Consider the following 25,739-nt stretch of genomic DNA (forward strand, 5'->3'; position numbering starts at 1 on the left):
GGGAGAGCTGTGACACTGAGTGCCCTTTAATGTAATTCACATGAACTTTTCCCAAAACATGGCCACTACCAAAGTCTTCTAAAGGCAGTAGATAAAATGGCCAGCACAGAAAAAGGTAATGAAATAGTACCCCTCTGGCTTTCTTGAAATTTGAGCCCTGAAGCCACATCCGCCACTACAAAGATGTTATGTCTGACTTCATTCCATTGTGTGTCCAAGCAGATCATTCTATTATTTGCCCAAGTAGATGGGAAGAAAGGCTGGGCAGGAAGGACAAAGAAAAGACTATCTCCATCTGGCTGTGTATTGTATTATCATGCTGAGAGCCTCTTTCTGCATCAGTTTGCACTTAAAGGAGGGGAAAAAGCCAACATGAAAATTCATTTTCATGCATGTTTCTCCTAACTTACATATTTTTGTATGCAATTTCACCTAAGAGACATGTTTTTGCAAGTTGTTTTGTCTAATATACACATTCCGTATGTTTTTATTATTATTGGAGAACTGCACTAACCAAACAAAATTGGAAAATGGCCACATTGTTTTGTATGAGAAGTGTAAACTTGGTAAGTTTGTATTAAAATGCATACTGCATTGACTTTCTCAGCCATCTCTTAATTAGCAGGATGTATTCCTAGTCCTTGCCTTACAGCACCTGCACCTTTAAATTGTTATTCATCCAGAACTCAATGTGGTCATGTCTTGCTTAGGTAGACCCTAACCAGAGCCTGCATTCAGTGCCAGGGCTCAGTTCAGAAAGGAATTTTGGCTTTTAAAAGAGTTCAGATAGTTCTCCCTTCATCCTTGCATAGTTGCAACTATTCTGTGCACACCTGGTATCAGGGCAAGATATCCATGACAAAGAGCACATTTTCAAAGAAAGTTTCATAAGATGAATCAAACAATGAATGTACTCAGAGGATGGGGCAGAGATTTAGAAAAACCCTTGGCCAGTGCTACTTAAGTAAACGTGGGCAAAATTTATAATATATGAAAATTATATTTAGTTTTCTGTCATTCCGAGTAGCTTTCAGAATTACACACAAATTTTGATGGTATCACAAATTATTAGAACACTGAATTTTTCACAAAACTTTCCTTCATCAAGATAACCTAAGCATACCAATTGTATGCTCAGACTCTGCGTTTATGTAATCACTACAGTCTGCAATCAACTACATGCATAACCATCTGCAGGTAGGAAAGGGCTCTCTTTTCATAAATAAAATCAACACAGCAGTTAGTTTGTTTTGGGGCTTTTTTACTCATACTAAAGCACATAGCTGCCATTCATTAGAATACTGCATGCGTTAGAAGCATAGCCGATATTTATATAACAACTAACAGACAGATTATGCACCAACAAAAGCTTCTGTATGGCACACATGATCATATTAAACTGCAACCCTAAATACTGTTCCTAGGGAGTGAACCCCATGGAACACAGTCGGCCTTCCCTCTGAGTAAGCAAGCATACATCAGATTGTGATGCACATGAAAGGAGTTGCTTTCCTTTCCAAAAGCTACACAGGAGTGCATTGGCGGCCTCCAATGTGAACTGGCAAACCCCGCTGAAGATCTAACGTGTTGCTTTACTGCATTGCTTCCACTTGGCTACACCAGTCAGCTCAGGTTTGAGTAAAATCATTGACTGGACTGCACAAATAACACATTGACCTGAATTTTCCCAATGCCTTTTTGGTACTCCCGTAGCCCGGAGCAAAACATTAATGTTTAGGTACAGGGGGGAAAGCTTTTTTAAATGGGTTGGCTGCCATGTCTAACATTTTTCCAAGTTTCTGTGCAATTGCCTTGGTTTTTCCAAAAAGACAGGCGGGTAAATGGATACAAATATACCCAGAACTGCTGAAAATATATCACACAACTCAGTGCAGAAAAAGTTTGGCTTTATAACGCTGCATAGCAGATCTCAAAATATTTTTTCCTTTTTTAAAAATCTAGATCAAAGCTGTCAGAACAAGATTCTTGATAGCTGCTTTAATAAATAGCCAAAAGATGGATTGACTGACATGTTTTTAAAGAAGCAGGTATGAATCACTCTGTCACAGGGCCAGTTCATGTGTGTCCCACTGTCAAAATTTTACATGCATCAAGGAATTAAGAAAATAACACATATATGAGAGCATGCAGGCCCAACCTGCAAATTTGTTCTTACAGAGTGCATGGGATGGACATTGGTGTATACAAGACTTCTATATCTCATGGCACATTGAGTTTGCACACAGAAAATCGCAACTGAACTAGTCCCAGCTGGAATGATAATACCTTTGTCCCATTTGCTCATCCATCCATGCCCAGTCACAGACAACCAATTGGTTTGAATTCTAATAATACATTGGACAACATGTGGTTCCTCTTTGTCCTTAGCGTCTCTCATCCAGGCAAGTAAAATCATGCCATGCATTTATTTGTGTGGATTCAATTGTTATTTGTGCTGCAAGATTTTTGCCTACTCATGAAAGGCTGTTCTAAACACTATCGAGTAGGTGTAGGTGTCTGCAGTGATGGGAAGAGGCCTTTGCACATTCAAATTCCATGTGACTTAGAACCCTGAGGCAACTGCCTCAGGCGGCAGGATCCACAGGGGCAGTAGATCTGGCCTCCAAGGAATGCAATGCCCACTGCTGCTGCTGTAGTGGCAGCAACAGCGGCGGCACACTCCTCAGAGGCCGGATCTGCCCCCACAATGCCTCCTCTACAGCAGTCTCTTGGCAAATAGGAGGTGCTGCTGGCCTCCTCCCGTCCTTGTTCCTGATGTAATCTTTATTCCCCCCTTGTTTCTGATGTAGATCTTCACTCGCTCCTTCTTCCCTTGTGGGGATAGTTGGAGGCGCCATTTTGTGGTTAGCCTCAGGTGCCATAATGCCTTGGGTCAGCCCCGACCCCAGTCATGCAGGTTTTCAAGTCATATGGAAGCCTTTGTGTGTATATGAAAGCTCCTCCCTTGCAGTTATTTGCAACGCACCAGGGGAGGAAGGGCTCCTCTGCATGCATAATACTGTACTTGTTGTGTGCTAGCAGACATATCTTCTGAAGAGGGATTACACAGAAACTGTTTATACAAGCTTGCATGCAAGATCTGGGAAGTGTGGAGTGGCTGAAAGTAGACAGGACAAGAGGATATAGGAGAAAGGAGGGGTTTTATCTTATTATGCAGATGAGAATGGATATATGGAGGAGGAAGCCTTTGCCCAAGGCCACACAGAAATGCAAATGTCCCAAGGCCCATGCCTCATCAAAAATGTATGAATCCTTTCTATAGTACACCAAAGTATCCCCAAACCTTTTGCAAACGTAACTATCTTGTAAAAATAACTGCCAGGCACAGCAAAATGAACCCACAAAACAACACTTCAGGGGCTGAAAAGCAGAAGAGAATGTTAAGTGCTATTCATCGAGTAGTAGAAGGTGTGTCAGTTGAGCATGTTCACAAGATCACCCAATAAAGATAAACATATTCAGCAGAAGGAGGGGAGCTGAATCCAGAGTTGGCAAAGTAGAGAGTACTGCTTCAGTCTGTTGAAGACAAATGGCCATTTCTAATGCTTGCCTATGTAATATTGCTCTGCAAGTTGAGCCCCTAGAAAACCGACCACTGAAACTCCACACTGCATTGCCTTTCTCATGGCAGAGAGTTTTTAATGTAGGGCATTCCGTTTCCATCAGAATTCTCTGATGTTCCTAAAGTAGCCTGAATGAATAACCTATCAGCAACTAATAAAAACCATTTAATGAGCCTAATCTTACTGGGTTAAGTCCAGAGTGCGGCTTCAGCGGACAGACGGACCTTGTTATGTTCACAGAAGGGGCTTTTATCCAGCAGAGACTTCCACTGGAGGAACAAGGAGGGGGCAATTTCCAGTGGTTCTCCCTTATACCCATTTTTTGTAACTCCCACACTGTCCTGTAGCATTACCTAACCCTCCTGGGAAGCCTTTTCTTTAATAGCATAGAGGGGCTGCAGCAGGAAGGAGGAATCAGAGAAAATTGCCACACACACCCCTCGCTCAGGGGAGAGGGAAGCCGGTGGCTCCAATAACAGAACTGCTACCAAGGTGCGGTCAAGGCCTAGTCAGAAGGGTGGCCAGTTACGCATTGCCTAAAAAAAGATCTGTGTTACCCCCAAAAAAACCCTGAGGCACCAATTTGCATATGGTAACTTATATGTATAGGTACAAATTTAGAAGTAATTACTATAATTTAAATAGAAACACAATATCTCTCACCACAGTTGGGAAGACGCCAGGTGACCGATGTGCTTGCTCAATCTGCTGCTAACTGTTGATCAACAGCTTGAAGGCTCCTGCTGTACTTCTAGATGGTTCTTTATAGTTAAACCTTGCTTGGGCCTTATCTTCATTATGCATTTAAAGCAGCATCATAGCACTTTAACAGCCATGGCTTCCTTCAAAGAATCCCAGGAGAGGCAGTGCTGAGTGTTGTTTAGTAGGCCTCTCATTTCCCTCAGAGAGCTACAGAGTTCCCTGGGAAGAGGGATTGGTTGTTAAACCTCAGCTTCTGCAAAGTTATTGTGTCATGCATGTTCAGACTATGCACTCTTTAATCTACCATTTCTGGTAAACTATCCCCATGAAGAAAGAGTATAAAAATATCGTGAATGGTGAGATGTACTATTAATTACCTCACAACATGTTTTATCTCTTATGTCTCTTCTCAGGATAATTTGGAACCATATATTTTCCCTTCAAGTATTTTTTCCTTTCTTTTTTAAAGAAAATGGTAGTAAAAAGAAACTGAACTCTTGTGAACAACTGCAACAAAGTAATTAAAAGTATTAGGGGAAACACTGATATAATATGAGGTTAGAATGTTTACAGATCTTCAGATTACAAATTTGCTTCAAGTGCCCTAGGGCAGCCTTTCTCAACTTGGAGTCTCCAGGTGTTGTTGGGCTGCAGTTCCCATCCCTGAACACTGGTCCAGCCAGCTAGGGATGATGGGGAATAAACTAGGCCAGTCCTGCTATTAGGCAGAGTCAGTTGCCTCAGGCAGTCAGTTTTTAGTGTCATAAAAGGGCAGTAAATTGTTAGTTATTTAATGTAATACTATTGTTTTCTGTTTTGTTTTTTTACTGCCAGGAAAGGAGAGAAGCACTTGTGGCATTTGCTGCCTCAGGTGTCAGAAAATAACTTGACCGGCCTTGGGTACTTGGCTTCCAAAGGGAGTGTGTCATGGGCTACCCCATTTCAGGCAGCAAAATGTATTGGGCCAGCCCTGGGGGTAGAAGAAAGAAGCCAGAGTTCTACCAAATGAAGTCAGTGGACTGCCCACATTTGATGCAAAGTGAGATGTGACAGTTTTGAGGCAGCTCAGCTAGGCCTACCCTGGGAAGAATGTTAGCAGTACCCGCATTCCCAAAGATGGCAGATCTCAGTACAAAACTCAGCACCCTCTTCCCATTTATTGCGGAAGTTTTGCTTTCCTGTAAGGAAAAAGAATAATAGATTGTCATTACTGAGGAGATATAACTCTCCTTTATTTTCCTTGGAAGAGCAACCACAATAACTCACCCAAGAATAGTTATCTTCCAGTAAATATCTAACTCAAGCAGGGTGGTGGTGATGACAAACGATATGAATCTAGCAAAGCAATGTTATAAAGATCAATATTTCCAACCACTTGAGGGGTGTATGTCTCTGTGCATATCTCTCAGCACGCACCCCATCCCCTCCCAAGTAAAAAAGAATATTTCAAACGTATTCTGCAGCTTCAGACACTTTTGTTAATGGTAAGCAAAGAAATGCTACTTTAGTTCACTGAGCAAAGAGCTAACTAGAATGCTGTGAGCACAAATTTTAATCTGGGACAAAGTCTCAAACATTACAGTATATAATGGGCACATTTTGCATGGCTGGATTTTCCCCTAAGAGATGAGGAATGGGGTGCTTGCTATTGCTGGGTTTAGGAAAGATGGTAACGAAAACGAAAAAGTGGTTGCATGCTACTGTTTGTCAGGGAGGAGGCAGTTGTCTTCTACCTAGGCAATAACAGTATTAGTGAGAGAGTCAAACATTAATCCATGTGTAGTGTTTTCATGTCTGAGATGGCAGTTTGCCTGGAGGAATTACCCTGTAATTGTTGTCTGTGGTATCAACTGAAAATTTAGATCAATCAGTGATAAGGCGTAGGAAACACCGGTATCAGAAATATTCCCTTGCAACTTGGCACCAGACTTGAATGTATAGCTTTCTCAGTGTAAGGCTGCAAGGAATAATTCACAAGGGAAATCAATAATATTTTAAGAAATTGCCTAATACCTGCAGCAACTTTAGTAGAATTGTGCTTGCCGACAATGTCTTTCCTGTTCTGTGAACAAATACCTCAGAGAAAAATTCCTGGCTTGTCTCCCAATCCTACATCTAGTAGCTTATTTTCAAAGCGACTTCAGTGTTGAGTCCAGAAGAAATTGCACCTTTCCCTGCTGCCATGTTCACAAGCAGATACACACACACACACACACACACACACAAACAAACATAAGAAGAGCATCATTCTGTTCAACAAGATACCTGTGAGAAACCTGCAAGCAGGATTTGAGCACTCTCCCTTTCTATAGCTTCCAGGAACTGGTATTCAGAAGTATTGCTGACTCCAGCTGTGGAGGCAGAGCTTAGCCATCATGGCTGGTAGCTGTCGATAGACCTCTCCTCCCTAAATTTGTCTAACCCTCTTTTAAAGCCATCTAAGTTGGAGGCCATCCCTGCTGCTGCCTCAGAGAGAGAAGGAGAAACTCTGTTTTATTCCAGACATTAAAACAGGGCTTACATCAATAACTGCATAATTAACATCGCTAATGAACAGAAATTCTGCTTTCTCACACAAAGAGAGGGGATAGATAACATCCCCTGGAAGTTAGACTTAGACCAATTCTTTCTCTTTTTTTAGACATATGTTCCTAAAGGATCTTGAAATCCCATCCCAAAATTGAATTGACCTATTGCTGCAGCATGTTAATTTACAACTGAATATAGCGATAGGGGCATATCTCTATATTGAGGTCAAAAGGGTTGTTCCGAAATGAAAGCATACTCTTGGGCCATCATTATGGGAATTTATGATAATAGCTAATTAGTACCAGCCTGGAAATTAGCATTTGTTGCCCCCACGAGTGGGGAAAACCAGTGTATGTTCTGAAATTCAAAGGGACTGTCTGAATTCATCCATGGGCGTGCTGGGAGCTCACATATTTGTTTTATTTATTCCCTGCCTTACACCTTAAACAAGAATGAGATTTGGGGTTTTGCTACTTCAGAATGCGGAACGTGGTCAGAGAAAGTCATCGTAAAGAAAACTCCCAATGTTAACTAAGTCAGCACATGGAGAGGACCACTACCATGTCAGAGATGAGGGGCAAGGTTTACCTTATTGTCACTGGATATCATTGACTTCATCTACCCAGAGTTCTGTCTCTTGGCCTGGTGCTAGAAGCCCTAGGTCCACATGTTGCTCATGTGTAAGGCACTCACAGTTTGAAACAGAGGTGGGGGGCCACACACGTGCTCCTCTGCCAGGGCTACCCTCACCCTGTGCTGTGCATAGCCATCTATGGAGGAACCCTTTATATGTGAGCTTCTCTTCACATGCAGGGGCATCCACATGATCAGGATACCCACACGGCTGCATGGCACCCCAGCTACAATTAGCCCAGGAATGTGGTGTTGGCAGCCCCGTTACTGCTTCAAACTGTGCTTTACACATGAGTGATGCGTAAATATAGCTGGAGCGTGATGGATTTGGGACTTAAGAGAATGGGAATGTGGCTGAATGTCAGGAACTGGTTATCCTGGATGTGGATAGCACATGTATGTTTGTGTTATTGCCCTGCCTCCAGTTGGGATGAATCCTATGCATCAGGAGAAACTGCAAAAGTACATTTTGTGATGCTTCAAAGCCAGCAAAGTGTGTTGCCACTAAGTTCCACCCAGAGTAGACTCATTGAAATTAATCACTTTGTCATGTCCAGTAACGGCAACTCTAAGTAGGACTAGCATAGGATACCTACCCAGTATCTTCTGGTGGACACTGTCTTATATGGGTGAGCCCTGGTTGCTTTATCTAGTTACAGAGGGCAGTGGTACTTTGATCAGCTTAGGTTTTTGATAGCTGCTGTTTTAATTTCCTGTAAGGTCTCTGGTAGTGGGCAAACATGAAGCTTGTGGAAACTACTTTGGGTTTTTTCCTTGACCTCCCCCCCCAAAAAAATGTCCCCCAGCTGGGGCCAGGAGGAAGAGAGTAGCTTAGAAAGCAGGATACACGTATACTCTGGGGTGGCTTGATCTAATTTTAAGTGTATCTCAGCCCAGGACTTTGTTTTCAGAATGAGGACTCAGGCAACCATTCTTTGATACAATAATCCATTCTAGGTGGGTGGCTATTCCAATTCTGTCTGGTCTGTGAGGATACACAGGCATCTGACTGGACACTGCTGGAGACGAATGTTGCTCTGTATGGGATGTTTTTATCTTTCTCGTCCAGACTGAGGAAAAGCAATTCATATATTCTGATGTGCTGCCTAAATTAACAGGAGAAAAGGCAATTGAAACACACTCGGCAGCGTCTATGTTTGTCAATAACCACATAACAAGTATATTAGTTGTAATTCCTCAGCTTTCATCCTGAAATTGATAACTCTGTCAGAACAAGTAAGTAAATTAAAGTACAGCATTCACTTATTATATGTCTAGCTCTTAGCCAGAAGAGTCCTTTACAACCCTCACAACATTCATCTTCAAAATGAAACTGTGAGGCAGGCCATTTGAAAAACACTCATTTTGCACAGAGAATTAACGTGAAAACCAGTGATTTGGGGTTTGAGAAGACACTTACCCAGTGGTGCAGCAGTAAAGTCTGGCATGCAGGAGTTCATGACGACATAACCCCATGACCACTCATCCAATGAGAGCTCAAAAATGGCAGGCAGCTGTGTTGGTTCTTGTAGAATAACTTCCAAAGAGCAGCATTAGTCGCGTAATACCCAATTTATTGTCTAATAACAGTCAAAAAACAGTGAGCTGGCAAGGATGGTGGAGTGGTTCACACATTGGACTTCAGCTGGGGAGACCTGGGTCCACATCCGTGATCACCTGGGGTGTCGCCCCCCCCCCGGTGACTTTGGGCTAGTCACTGAGCCTAGCCTATCTTAGCAAAGGATCCTGTGCCAGGACAGATCTGTCCTCCAGCCCACCCACACCCAGTTAAAACTCCTCCAACAGATGTCATAATTGCTTCTGCTGTGAATAAAGTACCAGAGGTACACTTCCCCACATTTGTGGGGCAGGGGGATCACAGCAGTCCATCATCCATCGTTGGTGGAAAGGACCAATACTCCTCTAGCATTGAGGAATGAGGTGGCAAAATAGGCATACAACTGAACAGCCATGAAGGAAAACTAGAAAGCTTGCCACATTAGCTATTGTTCTCTGGATGAAGAATGCAGTGCTTCAAAGTGTAGTCGGATAATTCTTACCACTCACATATACATTATTATAAATAATCCATGGCTATGCCCCTGTTTTCTGGAGAAGACCACAGCCAACATGTCAGATTTCAATGATAAATGGGGTTTATGGCTGCACCGGTCACTGAGAGTCAGAAGCTTTCTGTCAAAAAAGTTAGGTGATATGAGATCCCGTCTACAGCTGGACCTTACCTCCAGACCCATTAAAGTCATCACCATGCATCATAAATTCACTTTTACTTGCAATCCTACTGTAGTGCTTTGAAGCCCTGCCAGGAAAGGTTCTTGACTAGAAAGCAACTCTAAGCGAAGTCACACAGCCTGGATTACGAAAAAGGATTTGTAAAGCTTCTTCCCAGATCCCGAACGCCATCTTCTTTCAGTCACAACATGAACATGTTCTTTGTCCAGTCCTGTGTGAATCATCAACGGAAGCCAATTTCAGAACAGCAATTTGGTTTGATTTCTGTAAATGTAGGCAGATCTACGAAAATCCATGTGAATTCATCACCATGGTAACTGCTTCGGTGGCTCTCTCTCTTTTAAATTGATCAGAGGTCACTAGCTAACTTATTGAGAGCGGGGTTGTTAGGATGATGATGATGATGATTAAATGTCCATACACACCCCTTCATAACTTTGAATATAGCAACATTTCTAAGAGCTTAGACCTAGCCCAAAATAAAAAGGTGGAAGGAAAGCCGGTATGAAGATTTTAAAGTATGCAACACTCTATTGCCTTAACGGAGCAATCTTAGGGGAAGGAGTGGCAGTAGGCAAAGTGCAAAATCCAAAGCTTTGTTGGAGTGTGGTGTAGTGGTTAAGAGCGGTAGACTCGTAATCTAGTGAACCGGGTTCGCATCTCCGCTCCTCCACATGCAGCTGCTGGGTGACCTTGGGCTAGTCACACTTCTCTGAAGTCTCTCAGCCCCACTCACCTCACAGAGTGTTTGTTGTGGGGGAGGAAGGGAAAGGAGAATGTTAGCCGCTTTGAGACTCCTTCGGGTAGTGATAAAGTGGGATATCAAATCCAAACTACTACTACTACTACTACTACTACTACTACTACTACTACTACTACTCTTCTTCTTCTTCTTCTTCTTCTTCTTATGCCAGCTGAGTGGAAGGTAGGGTGGATGTGTTTTCTCCTTAAACTGCTCCCTCCCATTTTTCTGCCTTAAAAAGTCCTTTCTGTTATGCCCAGTTGGAAAGAAAATGTGTGTGCCAGTTCTGTTCCAAAGGCAAATCCAAAACTTCCCCTCACCCACTGCCCCCCTGAATGCATCTTTTTTGCCCTTTCTGCTGTCAAAGTGCTGGTGGCTAAGAGTTCCACACTTGCAGCAAAGAGGCCTCCACTGGTAGACTTTCTGCTCCATAAAATCCAGCTCCTGGGCAGACTTCCTAGAGACAGCCTTCCCAGTGCACTCTAGATCGCAGAACGCTCAGGTTGAATCATTTATGGAGATGCCAATTTGAAAAATGTTTGCATAACCTGCTTCAGTTTGTCTTGAAATGTATATTTAAGAGTTTGTGCTTTTGCAGCTGAAGTTGTGCATAAGAGCCCTATTCAGGCATTAAAATGCAATGTTCAGAAGACTCAAGAGGGATCCGTGTGGATGAGTGTGTTAGCTCTCTCTCTCTAACACACACACACACACACACACTCTACATACACACACACACTTCCCATCACATGGACTAATGGAACTGCACAAAGTGGGGAGCCCCCTGTATCCTTAAAGGCTCTTCACACAATTTTGAAACCTGATTTCCAGGGTTAGGAGACCCTCCAAAGTAAATTTGATTTATTATGCAAACTATCCAAGTGAAAAAGCAATGAAGTACCGAGAGAGAGAATAATGTAAGTGCCGCCTAAATACGGCTGAAATCATTATTATGCATTTAGCATTTGTCAGTGATACATATTATAAACAAACAGGAGTAACAGTTAAATGTTACAAAATAGAATGCACTTCAATGGTGGCTAGAAAATGGCATGCCATGCAATGTGAAATTTAGGGTGTCTTGTACCAGGGGTGGCTAACCTGTACCCTCCAGATGCTGTTGAAGTAGAACTCCAAGCTCCCCAGACCACTGGCCATGCTGGCTGGGGCTGGTGGCGAATGAGCATTCAACAACATCTGGAGAACCAAAAGTTGGCCTCCCTGATCCTATATATATAATAATGTGTAGCTGTACTGTGGCTGAGATATATATATGTTCTGCATATAAGCAATTGCCTTGGAGTTTGGTTTCTCCACTCATTATGCTGCATAGGAAGCCAGTTTGGAAATGAGAGGAGCTTTCAAAAATAGTTTGTGATTATCAAACCCCTGCCTTTCTAGGGGGGAGAAACAACTGACCACACCTAAAGTACCTTTTTGTACCTCAGAAAAGCAGCACATGCCCATTGAGAAATTAATTTTAAGTACAGGGAAGTGTACATCATTAAGACAATGTGCAGCGTGTACTGAAGTGCATTGAAAGATCATGAATTAAAATCAGTTTGTCTTTAAATTGCATCGCACCCCTTAGTTAAAGTCTGGTGAACTGAGAGCCCCGCAACCTTGTATTGATCCAGTTGGCATTTATGATGGTGAGATACACAATACCATGATGGCAAGAAGCACAAAGTGTTTTGCACAGTCATATTTCCAGACTATCACACTGCCTCACTTTAGGCTCTGCAGAACTTCGTAAGATGTTTGTTTTGTGAGTCTTGTTTTTTCAGTGAGTACAGTGCCCTAGAGTTGCTGGCACATTTACCCCATACAATTAATTTGTAGGCAGGCCTAAGAGAGAGGTCACATGGAAAGATTAAATAATTATGAACAGGACTGTATCCAATACACCACAGTGACCAGTTCTGACTCATTTTCACGTTTTGCCTCATTCCCCTCGATGTCTTCATAGTATTAGGACAAGGATGGGACAACCTGTGGGCTCCATAACCACCATATATTTGAAGCATCCCCCCCCCCAAAAAAGAATTCTGGGACCTACAGTTTACCCATAACAGAGGTACAATTCCCAGCACGCTTAACAAGCAACAGTTCCCAGAGTTCTTTGGAGGGGGTGCTTTAAGTTTATTTAGTGTATGCAGCCTAATTCTGCAGTGACAGATTGAATTTGAAACACTTTCTGAAAAGGTGGGAGTCATTTCAATCCTGCCTTCTCTCCCCTAGATGGAGCTCTGAAGTCATATTTAGAGAACAGGGTATTTCATTGGCTGCATTCGTTTTATCTTCCCACACTGTTATTTAGGATCTCACCCTTCATCGAGAGCAAGAACAAACCACCATCTTGGCCGCAGCCCAATTTTATTTTCTTACATGGAGAATCTAACTTGTGTAAGGTGACTAGCTGCAAGCAAACTGATTCCATTCTTTGGTGGAATTGCAGGGACACCTTTTCTAATTGGCTACAAAAATTGTACAAATGTACAAGTATTATTGATTGAGCTAAATCTTTGCCATTAAAATTTGCATGGGTGGAAATATTTTAAAAAGGGAAATCTATTATTTCTATAATTTCTAAATTCTGCAGGCCTAGATCCTAAGATAGAAGTTGCAGGTGGCAAGTTAACCTAACAGCCTCTCTCTGCAGGATTTGGCCAAGGGCTGACTTCTGCCCAGTGCCGGACAGAGTGCTGGGGTCTGCTGGGAAGGGGCAAATCACCCAAAATAGGAAAACCCTCTGCCTAATTTTGGACGATGTCCTGTTAACTATATCACCAGGTGAGACATAACTCAAATCTTTTTAGTTTATGTTTTTATCCCCCCCTCTGCCCGTGCTTATGGTTTTTGGCGTTTAGAACATCCTAACATTATGCCTCAATTCTGCCCTGGAGGGATTTTTGCCACTGAATGAAATTAAAGAAAATGCTCTGTTGAATCAAACATTCTTTCTACAAATATATAAAACTAGTTTAAAGGACTGCAAGAACTATTGCTTCCATCTGGACACTCTGATGTGTTTTTGTTTCACTTTGCAAAGAAAATGGGTTGTATTCAGATTGACCTCAGGACTGCCGCTTCAAATTTAGAGTTAAGAGCCTGAAGCTCAATCTTTTCCTGCTCATTCAAATTGGTTTCAAACAGTCGTTGCCCCTAAAGCAAACAATGTACTTGGAGCCTTGTGGGCAATACTTGCAAGCTGACCTTATGCCTATCCATGCTAGTAAGAGGCAGCTGGGAAAGAGGGTCATTTAGTGGCTATATGCATCCAAGGAAATTCAGAAGCCTATTTGCAGATACTTTGCTCCTCTTCAAAAAAGCAACAACAAACTATCCTGGACGTAGATGCCATAGTAAGTTTTTGGAGGACTGAAAAACACTGAGGACTGCAGTGGCTCTCCTCCAGTTCCACAGGGCTATTTATTTTCTGGACCCTCACACCAATCTGACTTTTGACCCAATTATGGCACTCTTACAGCCTTAGTTGACAAGACTTTGCCTAGAGATTGATAGGGTAATTGCACACCATTGATCTCATTAGATCGTCAGCGCCATTTATCATGAAGTATTGAAGATTGACAGAGATTTGTGGATCTGCTCCAGAACAATGCTGCTCATTTCCGGCATAAAGGTCAGACAGACAGATATGGCAGGCAAATTGTTCATCATCTCCCCTGGGATCTTACACAGTTCTATTTTACCCCTGCTTCAGGTTCTATATGAATAAGTCATCAATAGGCAAGATTTGACAATAAATTTGGCATGTCTTCCTCGCTGCCATCTAATTCAGCTACAGTGTAACCTTGCTGCTCACAGTGCTTGGCCATGATGAGACTAGATGCAACTGATATTGAACCCAGACCCGATCTATCATGAGGGAATAGACTGGAATACAAGGTGTCCATTATCTCAAAACTGTAGCTGTAAATAGCCTTGGCTATGCAGCTGTGCTTGAAGTCCAGGCTACAGGACTGGCATGGACTCCACTCTCTCTTACCAACTCCTATGTTTTGGGAGACCACAAACCTTCTGAACAAGTTTCGGGGAGAGCCTGATGAATGCCTTCCTTGCCTTGAGCCTAGACTACCCACTGGGGTCTTCTGGGACCACCCTTAGTGATGGCCCAGAAGCTTCAGGAGCTACAGAACATGGCAGCACACATTACATTAAATATGGGTTGCCAAGATCCTGTTGCATTGACTCTTTGGTGCCTGCATTGACTTCCCATTCCTCTCCTGCTTTAAAAAGGCTTGGACTCTCTGCATCTTTGAAAACGCTCACAAAACGCAGGAGAGTAACCCCTGAACAACCAGAATCGCCTCCTTGACCATACCTTCCAAGTATCAAGTTCAAAGAGTAAGGCTACACCCCTCACTGCCACCCTTTCCCAATGCCATTTGAGTAATCTGTAGCAATACGAAGGTGGACATGGTGGCCCTGCCCAAGCAGCAGCCACTACTGAGTGAGTTGGATCAGACGGTGCCCTTCTATGAGTGGGGAACCTCCTTCCACGGGACTTGGAAGCAGAGGAGGGTGGAAGGGTTTTGCTGATTTCTCTTCCTTGCTGAAGTAGGGCCCCCCTCCCACGCCATGCTCCATATTCCTTTGGCAAAGCGCCCCCATTCCCTTGGAACAAAATTTTTGGGCCATAGGGGAGCAGAGACCCAAGGATGTTCCATTTGCTGAGCACAATTCTAGATATAAACCAGTGCATTCACATTTCACCATACACTTTGCTGCATCAACTACAGCCCCATTCATTTGATTTTTTCCATAGAAGGTACCAAGAATTCATCCTAGTGATTTTAAAAAAAATAATCACATCTCTTTTTAGCTGAACTCCTCACTCAGTTTCTAGAAAATGCTTGCGCTACATCAGATTATTCCCGTTAATGATTTTGTGTCACTATAACGGATAGGAGGGGGTCTTCCCCTGAGTGTTATTTTTTTCCGTGTTTTAATTTATTTTTGTTGTGCTTGTCATTCATCAGTCATTATACCCAATATGGCTTTGTTCCTTTTTCCTGTAAAGACAGAAGCTATGCCAGTCAGAAATAATACAACTGTTACTTGTTTTAATCCTCTTGCCAAGCCTTTTAGAGAAGCCTCACTTGTTATTGCACTAATGGCTGCTTCTTAATACTAAAAGCCAACGTACTTGTTTGTGGTTCATTATTTCCCGCACTGTGATCTCAAAAGCCACTCAGGCAAACATAATAAGGTTATGCATTTTAAAATAAGGAGGCAAAGTTTGTTCTACTCTAGTCGTCTGGAAAAGCTACATTTCCTTACTTTTCAACAGCAGAGTTCATGCACATTAATATTGCACCAGGCAGGTTCTGAGATTCATTTACATGCGCCTGCCAACATTCCTTTACATGTACCTTCCATGACTACTCTGCCAGTCAGAGAAAATTTAAAAGCTTCTGTGCATCTGGTCAGTGCTAATGAAATATGTAGAGTACACAAGCAACATAGGAGCAGGCAGTGCTTGATTATTCTGCAAATATCCTGCTATGAGCCATGCAGGTTACTTCCCCCACCCCAAGAGTGTTTGGTCCAGTCAAAAGGAACCCTAATTGTCACACCCGTGGCTTGAGACTAGCACAGCCCTTCACTAATTCCAAGCTAAAGCGTGGGTTGCTTTCCATGACTGTTCATGGCACATCAAGTATTTCTTTTTTCTTCTTCTTCCCTCTCACTCTTAAAAGTGGGGAGCAAGCGACAGGAAAGGCTACGGGAGAGATCCAACAAACTAGTTATGTTAGCACAAGGATTTGTGCTTGGGCAACAGAACTTCCTTTCCCACTTCATTCTCTCAGCGCCTTAAGTCACAGTTATGCATTACCTGAAAAAATTGTGGAGACTCCAAGGAATAAAAAGTCTGTACTCTTACTGTTTGTACAGAATCATGGAACCAAGTTTAAACAGACATCACGAAATGAGTCTCTCATGGAATCACCTTATTTCAAAAAGACACACAAGATATATGACCCTTTCACAGAGTTGGTGGGTGGCTTCCAGTCAAGTTATTTTCTATGACAACAAACGTTAAATGAAGCCAGAAGACTTCCCAAAGCTTATTCTTTGAAATAAACTTAGAATCTTGGAATTTGTTCTTTGAACAAAACCCTACAAGTTGTTCTTAATGATTTTGTTTCAGCAGGTATTGTATTGGCTAACTTTGTCCCTGTCAAATTTTGATGAGAAAAAAATGCATATGGAAGGCACTAGCATCTTTTGAAGGTACATATTAACTGAAATATAGGGTAGGAACACACACACAAAGAAATTCAGGGTGATGCTGCTGAAGGATGCAAAAACATTAGAAAGCCAATGAATGATGAAGCCTTAGAACCAAGCAAGCAAACAATAAAAAGAATTAAAGGCTGTTTCACATATTATCTTTGGCTCTCAAAGAAGAAAGCCACTGTTCTAAAAAAATAAATCTGAAGGATATATTGGGAGATTGAGGAAGTGGTGGTGGACTCTGCAGTTGCAACTATGCAACAAAACCAGTGTTTTGTAGCAGCAAAGTGAAAGAGAAAAATATGGACCCATTTGGAATTGTGAGCATAGCTCAGATAAATGTCATTTAAGCTTTATACAGGTAAGAAGAACCTAGGAAACTGAGTGTCAGTCATGGAGAGAGAAGCACAGGTATTTTTAGACTACCTGCAAGTTCATTAGAGAGATACCAAAAGTGTGTAAAGCAGAGAGACTTTGAAGCACAATATACCTCCTGTTCTTTTCAACGGAAAGACCAAAAAAAAGAAAGTTTTCTCCTGAAGTAAATGGGTCATTCTGCATGCAACAGCTTATACAGACACCTGCATACTTGAGATGCCTATGAATTAAACTTCTTTAAAAACTCATTGATAGGCAAAACATGAAGCCCTCCCAATTGTCACTGTACCCCAACTCCCATTATACCTGATCACTGGCTATGCTGGCTGTGGCCAAAGGGAGATAAATCCGGTTATAGAAAGCAAAGCAGCATAGAAAAAGCTGCTTTACTATACTGTGATAAGACAGAAAATTAAAGAGGCTGTGATTTCTCCAAAAGCATGCTAAACTCAGCATTTTGCTTTCTTGTAAGCCACTGTTTTGAGAAAAGAAAACAACACTTCTATTAACTGGCAATATAAGTACTAACCGGGGTTAAACCAAAACATCTTAATGTCAAATATTGAAACAATGATCAGCATTAAATATTTCACAAAATATTCACTGAGCCAATATAGAAAAGTGCTGCAGCCAGGAAAACTAATTCACAAATATTTGGCTTGTTTAACTGCAATCATTTAATGAATGGCAGCTAAGTCAAGGAACAGTAAAGATTACTTATTTTGTAATAACGTTTAGGTTACAAAAATATGGAAAAGATACATGTCAGTAAGATCCCGATTAGTTTATTTTACAAAATGATACAGGAAAAAGTCTTTGCATGATTTTAAATGTTTATGCATTGCATTTATGTATAACTGAACAAAATGGCAAGGGATACAAATTTCAACAGTTATTAATTAAAAAACTACATCAAAATATTTAAGTTAGGGCATAGCAAATAATAGTAACTAACTCAGGTGTTAAATTTTTCAACTTATTTTAAAATTCATATACTGTTAAGTTTAGACCATGGAGAAAGAATAAAGTATTGCCTCTCTCCGCTTTTACAGAGAAACATCTGGATATATTCATCAAGATAATACTGCTGTCTCCAGCCCACCCCTGCCATGAATAGCAAGATTGAGAGAAACATTGATCCTCTCTCACCTGTCTGTATCACTGTGCATAGTAAGAGCTAAACCTGGAGATCCCACATTCATTTGAATGTGGAATTTCGTTAACCCTGTTACAATCCCATTCTTCATAACTGGGTTACAGAAAAACCATTGTTTTAATAAGACGAGGCTCTCCCAGCGCACTTGTATTCTACTAGATAATTCTGCAGGAGACAAAGGAGGGAAATGGAAGCCCAGGTGCTGCTCCCCATCTCACTACATCCTGTTTTTATGATTATGATTATTATTTGGCCTCTCACCGAAATCAGCAATAACCCAACATTTGACAATGATGATTACAGCTGCTGTTATGTAAAATATTTAGTGTGTTCTAAATATTAATTGTACAATCAAAAAGCACTGCACTTTAAACTTGGCGTTCCTGTAAGAAGCATTTATCAATTTGATTATATTAACTTTTCAGCACTGTCAAATTGAATCAGGCATAAAGTAATTTAAAACTCAAGACCAGCAAAAAGGCAACTAACATAATGACCGCAGAGTGCATATTGGGGGGAAATTATAGTACTGTTTAATCATTCCTTCATAAAATTAGCTCCTTTGTGACTATATATGTACATATTAGCTTAACTATAATACAATAGTATACTTAAAGATTTCATTTTCCACATTGGCAAATATGTGAACTTTTCCGAGAGTAAAGTCCAATTGTGGCATTTTCACAGTTTTAAATTGCATGCTTTAACCTTCAGAACTTATGGGCTGTCAACCATAATAGAGGGATGGCTCGTCATCACTTATATCTGAATCATCTTCATCCACTTCACCTTCAATAACAGATTTTTTCCCTTTGCAGCATGACACAATTAATCCAATTAAGAAAACCTGTGAATTTAAATCAGTATAATGCATTATTGGTGATCAGTTCAAGGGAGTAACAGATTTAGAGTCAGGCAACATTGCTGTGTATCAAATGATATGATAATTGGAATTATGTTAAAAGGTTCAGTTGGATTTATAATGACCTCCAAATAAGTTTACTTACTGCAATGAACGCCCAATTGCCAAAGTAATATGCAGCACTGAAGAACCAAAACTGGTGAAGGAACAGGTAAGTCCGAGTAACAGTGCATTCATCTGGAAGAAAAGAATAAAACTTTAAAGTGTGTGGCAAAAAAATGTTATTAATTTTAGGGAATACACTGCTTTAAAAAGTCACAACTGCTAAAACATGCATGGGTTCTCTTAAAAATAAAAGACAGTTACTTTAAAATTGAAGGTACCACTATCACATAAATTTATTAAGTACTGAGACATTTTTTTTATTTCAAAGAAGAAATCAATGTTTGTATTTTATACCAATACAGACAGTTTTGTTTGATCAAAATCTTAGAATGCATTTACATTTTTCAAAACCTCATATGGACTCTTGCACTCTTGTATTTGAAGTGAATATGAAAATTGAATAAAACTCACCCCTTCCTATGAAAAGTGTTCTGGATTTTTTTTATTGGACATTGCTAGGAGATTACAATAAGGCCCAGCTACATCTCACAAGCAAGATTTGGTTTTTAAAAAAGGTAAAGGGACCCCTGATCATTAGGTCCAGTTGTGACCAACTCTGGGGTTGCGGTGCTCATCTCTACTACCTTCCTAAATTAAAGGGTACAATCAGCAGAACCAAGTGACACCTACCAAGTGTTCTACTTTCTTCTGCTTCCTTCCTTTACTTACAAATTAAAGATATGCATATTTTCTTACAATGGCTTTCAAAGGAAGTTTACACATACACACTTGTTCCCAATTAAGCCATTATATGGGAAGAAAAATAACAAACTGTGCTATAAATGAACTTGTGGGGGCTCCCATTTTTAACACACCAACATGATTTCAGACCCCAAGCTATTGTTAAGCTACAACTTCCTCCATCTCCGATCATTAGGCATGCTGGCTGGAGCTGATGGAGCCTAGAGTCTAAGAATATCTGGAAGGCATCACATTGACTACCTGTCTTCTACGTTAACCATCCTTCAGCATTACTCCAACACGGTTTGTATTAAACTAATATGCGCCCAAACTAGTTTCCAAAGCTGTTGGGCAATGTTCAGGGTCATAATGGGTGAAGATGGGGGGGGGGGAGTAAGAGAGCAGGATTTGTCATGGAAAACAAGAAAAAATTAACTTGAGAATTTATTTCTCGTTTTTGCCTAGTTTGCATCTCAACATTGCAGAGGTTTCCCCTAAACTCACCACAACATATTTACTACTAGGATATTTTGCAAAGTACTATTTAGTAGACCTGAACAAGAAGAGGACTTATAATAAGACAACCTGAACTGCTGTTGAAGAAGATTCTGTGAAACTAGGTCAAAGTACAGATGTGCTTCTCAGACTATGCTGATGCAGAGGAGAGCAAAATCCTATGTCTACCAAGCCAGGAATCCCAGCAATATCTACAGAGGAAGGCGGGGATGTGTTTTCCAGAAAAAGTTTCTCTGGAGACTTGATGACTTTGAACTACAGGAGCAAATATGTAGGAATGATCGTTTGACACATCTGGCTTTGAAGTTTCAGTGAAAGAAGACGAATCCAGAAAAGAAATCTGTTAAGGAGGCTTTCGCAAGGAATACGGAATGCTGTACATTGGTATGAACCATGCCTGAATGTTGTTAGGGTCTCTTCTTTCAGAAGCGTACTTTAAAATCAGATGTAGAATACTAGATAGGCAACATTCAAAACAGCATTTAGGAGTTACAGTACTGTCCTGAAATGCAGAAGTTCATATATAGGAGCTAAGTCAGAAAGATATGGCACAGCATAATTTCATTAATACATGGTGGAAACATGCTGAAAAAGACTGTTCTAGATGAGCTGTCACTTACTTTTCACATACTGAAACACACCACAGAAAAGTGAGGCTCTTAACAGAAGGCTTAATGTAAGAAAGACTGGTATTTCTCCAACACAGATCTTAGACTGCAAGACTAATACCATTCACATATAGTATGTTATTCAAAACATTTCAAGCTTTCCAATGATTTCTATGTAACGAGCAGTATTAGGCAGAAGAGTGATTTAGTGTAGCAATCACTACAAAGTGGACATTTTCCCAATTAGATCTAATTCAACGCTGCAATTAGTTCTAGAGAACAGATTGGGTATCCCCAAGCAGTTCACTAACTCCTATTCTTGGCAATGCTACTTAGAACAAGTGCCCATTTAGATTAGGGAGAATCAAGTTCTCCTGAATTGCAAATTTCCATAACAGAGTAAATTTTAAACACCTTACACTCGGCAGTTGTGTCAGCTAGCCTTATGCTGTCATTCCCCACCCCCAAGTGAAGAGGGAGATCTGCAATTTTTTTGTGTCTGGTCAATGAACGTGCTGGGCTCCTAATCCAGCTAGCCCCACAAGACCTCATTACTCCATTTCCCAGGATACTTTCAGTATCTTTGTGGTAAGTGGAGCCTCATCAAACAAAGATTTCTGGCATAGTGGTCCTTTCATGAACATCTCACAACTATTTCATCAAATGCAAGCATAAAAATAATACCCAAACGTTCTCGCTACAGAATTTTTGAGGGATGACTAACATAGTAAACTGACCAGGCCTTCTTGGTTGCAGCACCCTGGTTGTGGAATTCCAGCCCAAGGGATGTTCAGCTGGCATACATGTGTGTATGTATTTGTGTGTATATGAGAGAGATTTAGGTGAGCAGTTAAACCTTTTTGTTCTGCCAGGCCTTTGAGCAGCATTAGATTCTTGCCTGCAAAATAGGTTTGGTTTTGCTCTATTTTGTAATGTTCCCCATTTCTTTCCTATTCTATCGTATTGTTTATTGTGTATATTGTATTGTATTGTATTATTTGGTTTGCAAGACAAACTGAGAGCCATTTTGAGAGTTGAAAGGTGAAAGACAAGTGATTTTAAAAATAAAAGAAATCTAGAAAAGACAAAACCAAAATATAGGCATAGATCTAACTGGTCTGTGAAAAAGGTTTCCTACGTTGTCAGCCACTATGGCCAATGTGAGAAAAGGAAATAAAACATTTAATTAGTAGATCAGGACAGCACATTTTTAGCACCATCTGCAACCCCTCCAGCTGCTCACCTGAATTAAAGAGTAACAAACAGACCTACAGATGGCTCTCTACAGTAATCTGACTAAACAAATTATAGTAGAAATTTTGGACCTGTTTGACCTTCATGAAATATCATAATGAAACATGACACTCGTTCAGTACCTTAGCTCTACACTTACAATGTCTTTGTTACTTCTCTAGAGCGGCAATAATATTTGCCAGGCATTATGGAATACAACTCACGTCCTGAATTGAATTGTTTATTATGGTCACACACACCAAGAAAATTAAGTACACAAATTAAAAATACAGCTTGTAAAAACAGATGCATATAAATATACTTCTCTCTCTGAAGAAGCAGCAGCAGCAGCAGCTAGCAGTAAATTTCTCCTGATTGGCACTGAATGAGAAAAGTTTTTGCAACCCTACCAGCAATACAAAAGTAAGCATCCCTTAAGCAGAACAATACAGGCTCTTTGGGAGATTTTCCTGGAAGAGTTCTTCATAAACTGTACTATATACACTCACTATATGTTACAGTGCAGAGGAATATGATCAACAGAATCTATTGCTCCAGCTCCACAAAAACAAAACTGTTCATTAACCAGGATCATGTTGAATTGCCAACTTAACAGTGCAAAAGGCAGTACATTAAAATGAGCAAAGATAAATGCTCTCCTAAATGCAGAAACAGTTAATGTATGAAGATTCCATAATGTGAAGTGTATTAAGGTATAAAGGATTTGTTAGCTGCAATTCTCAGATACTGTGGATCAAAGTCTACTAATCTTTAAACAGAGAAATGGACGTTCTTTAACCTATAATTTCCCAAAACTTCAGGAGAGAGGCCCAGCCTAAATGTCTTCTTTTCCATCTTTCATCCACTGACTAACAAAAGAGTCTGAGAGCAAAAAGGAGAGAAAACTATCAATTTGCAATTTATTATTGAATGACTCTGAAACTGACAACACATATTTCTGGTAGAAGCACAAGTTCTTCTATGTCATAAATATACCAGTGTTAGGGGATTTTATTGTGCGGTGGGAGATTATCTTTTTTTTTTTTTTGGCTTTCTGTCTGTACTTGGGATAGCTGCTCTGTCAAATTCAATAAAAATCATTTGGAAAAAATATGCAAGTGTTAAGTGTCTAATTTTAGCAATTAATTTTACAGATTGTTAGCTAAGGATAAAGATGCCAAAGAGTCGTTATTCCATATTTTTTAGTCTTCAAGTTCTGCTAATGTTTAAAGATGTAGAAAATACACTTCAGAGCAGAAGCGAACTGGAGTGGAAGGTGACAAGGGGCGGGACCAGATTAAAAGAGCATACTGCGGCTGCCCAGCAGGTAGAATGAGTAAGAAACCAGAAATGCAGTGCATAGATGAAATAGTTCTCATCACTTTTTCACTCATTTGAATAAAAACATGGCTTTTAGAAACTTAGCTGGTCAAAGATTCAGCTTAGAAAGGAAAGCCACCAATTCATTGCAATGCCTCATATAGAAAAAAAGAATGGGGTCCACCTAAAACATCTCAAGAACTCCAAAATGAAATTGCTGATTTTTCAACAACAAATATCAATTTGTCCTCAAGATCAGCCTTAGTACCAGAGGACTAGAGAGCAGCCAAAGTAGCATGGGGGTGCATGAAATTTCACGCAAGTTAACTTAATGTCTCAAACTAGTGGAAAGCACTATTAAAGATAAAATTATCAAGCATATGGAACAGTAATGAAACTGTGGTCCTTCAGGTATTACTAAACTTCAGCTCTCACAATCCCAAATGGTTGACCATGGTGGCTGGAGCTTGAGGGTCAAAGGTTCGCCATCCCCAATACAGGAGAACAATTAAAATGTGTTTAGACAACTGTATGGTGCCCAGGACTATCAAAGGCTACTAAGTCATGATGGCTGAGCTCCCTCCTCACCTTGGTACCACCTCGCCTCTCCAGCCAGCTTCTCGGCACTCAGTGACTCAGGAGCTGCCAGCTCACCCAAGACTTACCGTATAAATCCATGTATAAGACAACCTCCAATTTTTGACTTAAAAAATGGGGAGGAAACATTGTCTTGTAGACAGAAAGATACAGTACATTAAAGTCTGTGGAAGACCTTCAAATAGGTATTCAATGTTGCTAAGTTAAATTTCAGTGGTTCTGATAGAAGTATATTTAAGGTACTTTAACAATGTGTTGGAGTAGAATCCAAAGTTGTCTTACTTGCAGGGGCATCTGCATCACAAACTTTAGGTACCCACGTTGTCACATTTGTCAAGTGTCCATCCACTGTCATATTACTCTGTGTGGAGAGAAGATTATTTCATTAAACAGTTATAATATGAATACTACAGATACATGATTTATTTTGTTTTGGCACAACAGGCTACAATAATTCTTTCCTTAGTTTTGCTTGTGAATCAGGTATTTGGGTTTCATTTACTATCAGAAGAACCACAACTAAATTTCAAATTGTTAATGTTATTAAAAGTTTTGTAAAGCAATCTGTAAGCTATTTATTAATTAAGACAGAAACACAAGAATCATCACACAATTTCAGGCAAGGTCTGTCCAAAGAGGGTGCCCATAAAGCAACAAAAAGACAACATTAATATAAAATGCCAACTTAAAATAACCAAACATTTCTAAAATCAACTGTCCTGTCAATCAAGACAAGTATCTGCTTTAATTAACTAATCAGGATTCTTACTGTCCCTGGAATGCTAATATATTTTAGACCAGGGCAAAAGAGAGCTGTGTGAATGCCACAGTTCCATTCAAGAGCAGAACGCCGTATTATATTGCTGAAGCTAAACAAAAGCAAATACTGCAAGTTCCTAGCCCTTATGATTGCAAAGATACTCTCGAAAGTGCACAGGCAAAACCTTGTGAAATTGCAACTGACTAAATTGATGAATACAACTACCAGTGTTAGCAGCAAAACATGCTGTGTATAGAAAAAGAACAAACTATGCAAAATTATTGCAAAAGTAGTATTCCAGACTTGCCCAACCTGGTGACCACCAGATGTTTAGGTCTACAGATCCCCATCAGCCCCAACTATCACGGTCAATGGTCAGGGATGATGGGAGTTGAAGTCTAACACCATCTGGAGACTAACAGATTGGGAAAGAGATAAATATATTGTGGCTCAGGCCACAGCATTTATTGGAACAGAATGTGAGTTGCTTTACTACAGAAACCAATTAAAATAAAACAAGCAAATAATATACACTACTACCGTGCAATGTCCAATACATAGTTGTCATGGCATAGCTTCAGCATGGCCCCAGCTCAACTCAATTAACTGTGCTGCTAGAAGCTGCTAGAAGCCAGTTGAATGATGCTGTGAGCTTGATCTGTGCTGAAGCAGTTCCATGGCTCCTTCAATCTGTTCCAGACTCAGCCCAAGCTTCCAGCATGTGTCCTTTGTGTTTTGGCATCACTTTTTTTAACCAGT

At 40.6% G+C, this 25,739-nt stretch overlaps 1 protein-coding gene across 2 annotated transcripts in view; it reads right to left on the reverse strand.

Moving 5' to 3' along the window:
• Positions 1-17,851: 17,851 nt before the first annotated feature.
• LMBRD1 (LMBR1 domain containing 1) overlaps positions 17,852-25,739 on the reverse strand; it is a 46,669-nt gene continuing 38,781 nt past the window's right edge. For both annotated transcript variants that reach the window (XM_053381172.1, XM_053381171.1), the window contains exons 14-16: positions 24,503-24,581; positions 19,246-19,337; positions 17,852-19,085 (exon numbers count right to left, since the gene is read on the reverse strand). In XM_053381172.1, coding sequence (XP_053237147.1) covers positions 18,966-19,085; positions 19,246-19,337; positions 24,503-24,581 — 291 coding nt within the window. In that variant the 3' untranslated portion in view covers positions 17,852-18,965. The remainder of the gene's footprint in view (positions 19,086-19,245; positions 19,338-24,502; positions 24,582-25,739) is intronic.

The sequence above is a fragment of the Podarcis raffonei genome, chromosome 3 (assembly GCF_027172205.1).
Source record: "Podarcis raffonei isolate rPodRaf1 chromosome 3, rPodRaf1.pri, whole genome shotgun sequence".
NCBI classification, from domain to species: domain Eukaryota; kingdom Metazoa; phylum Chordata; class Lepidosauria; order Squamata; family Lacertidae; genus Podarcis; species Podarcis raffonei.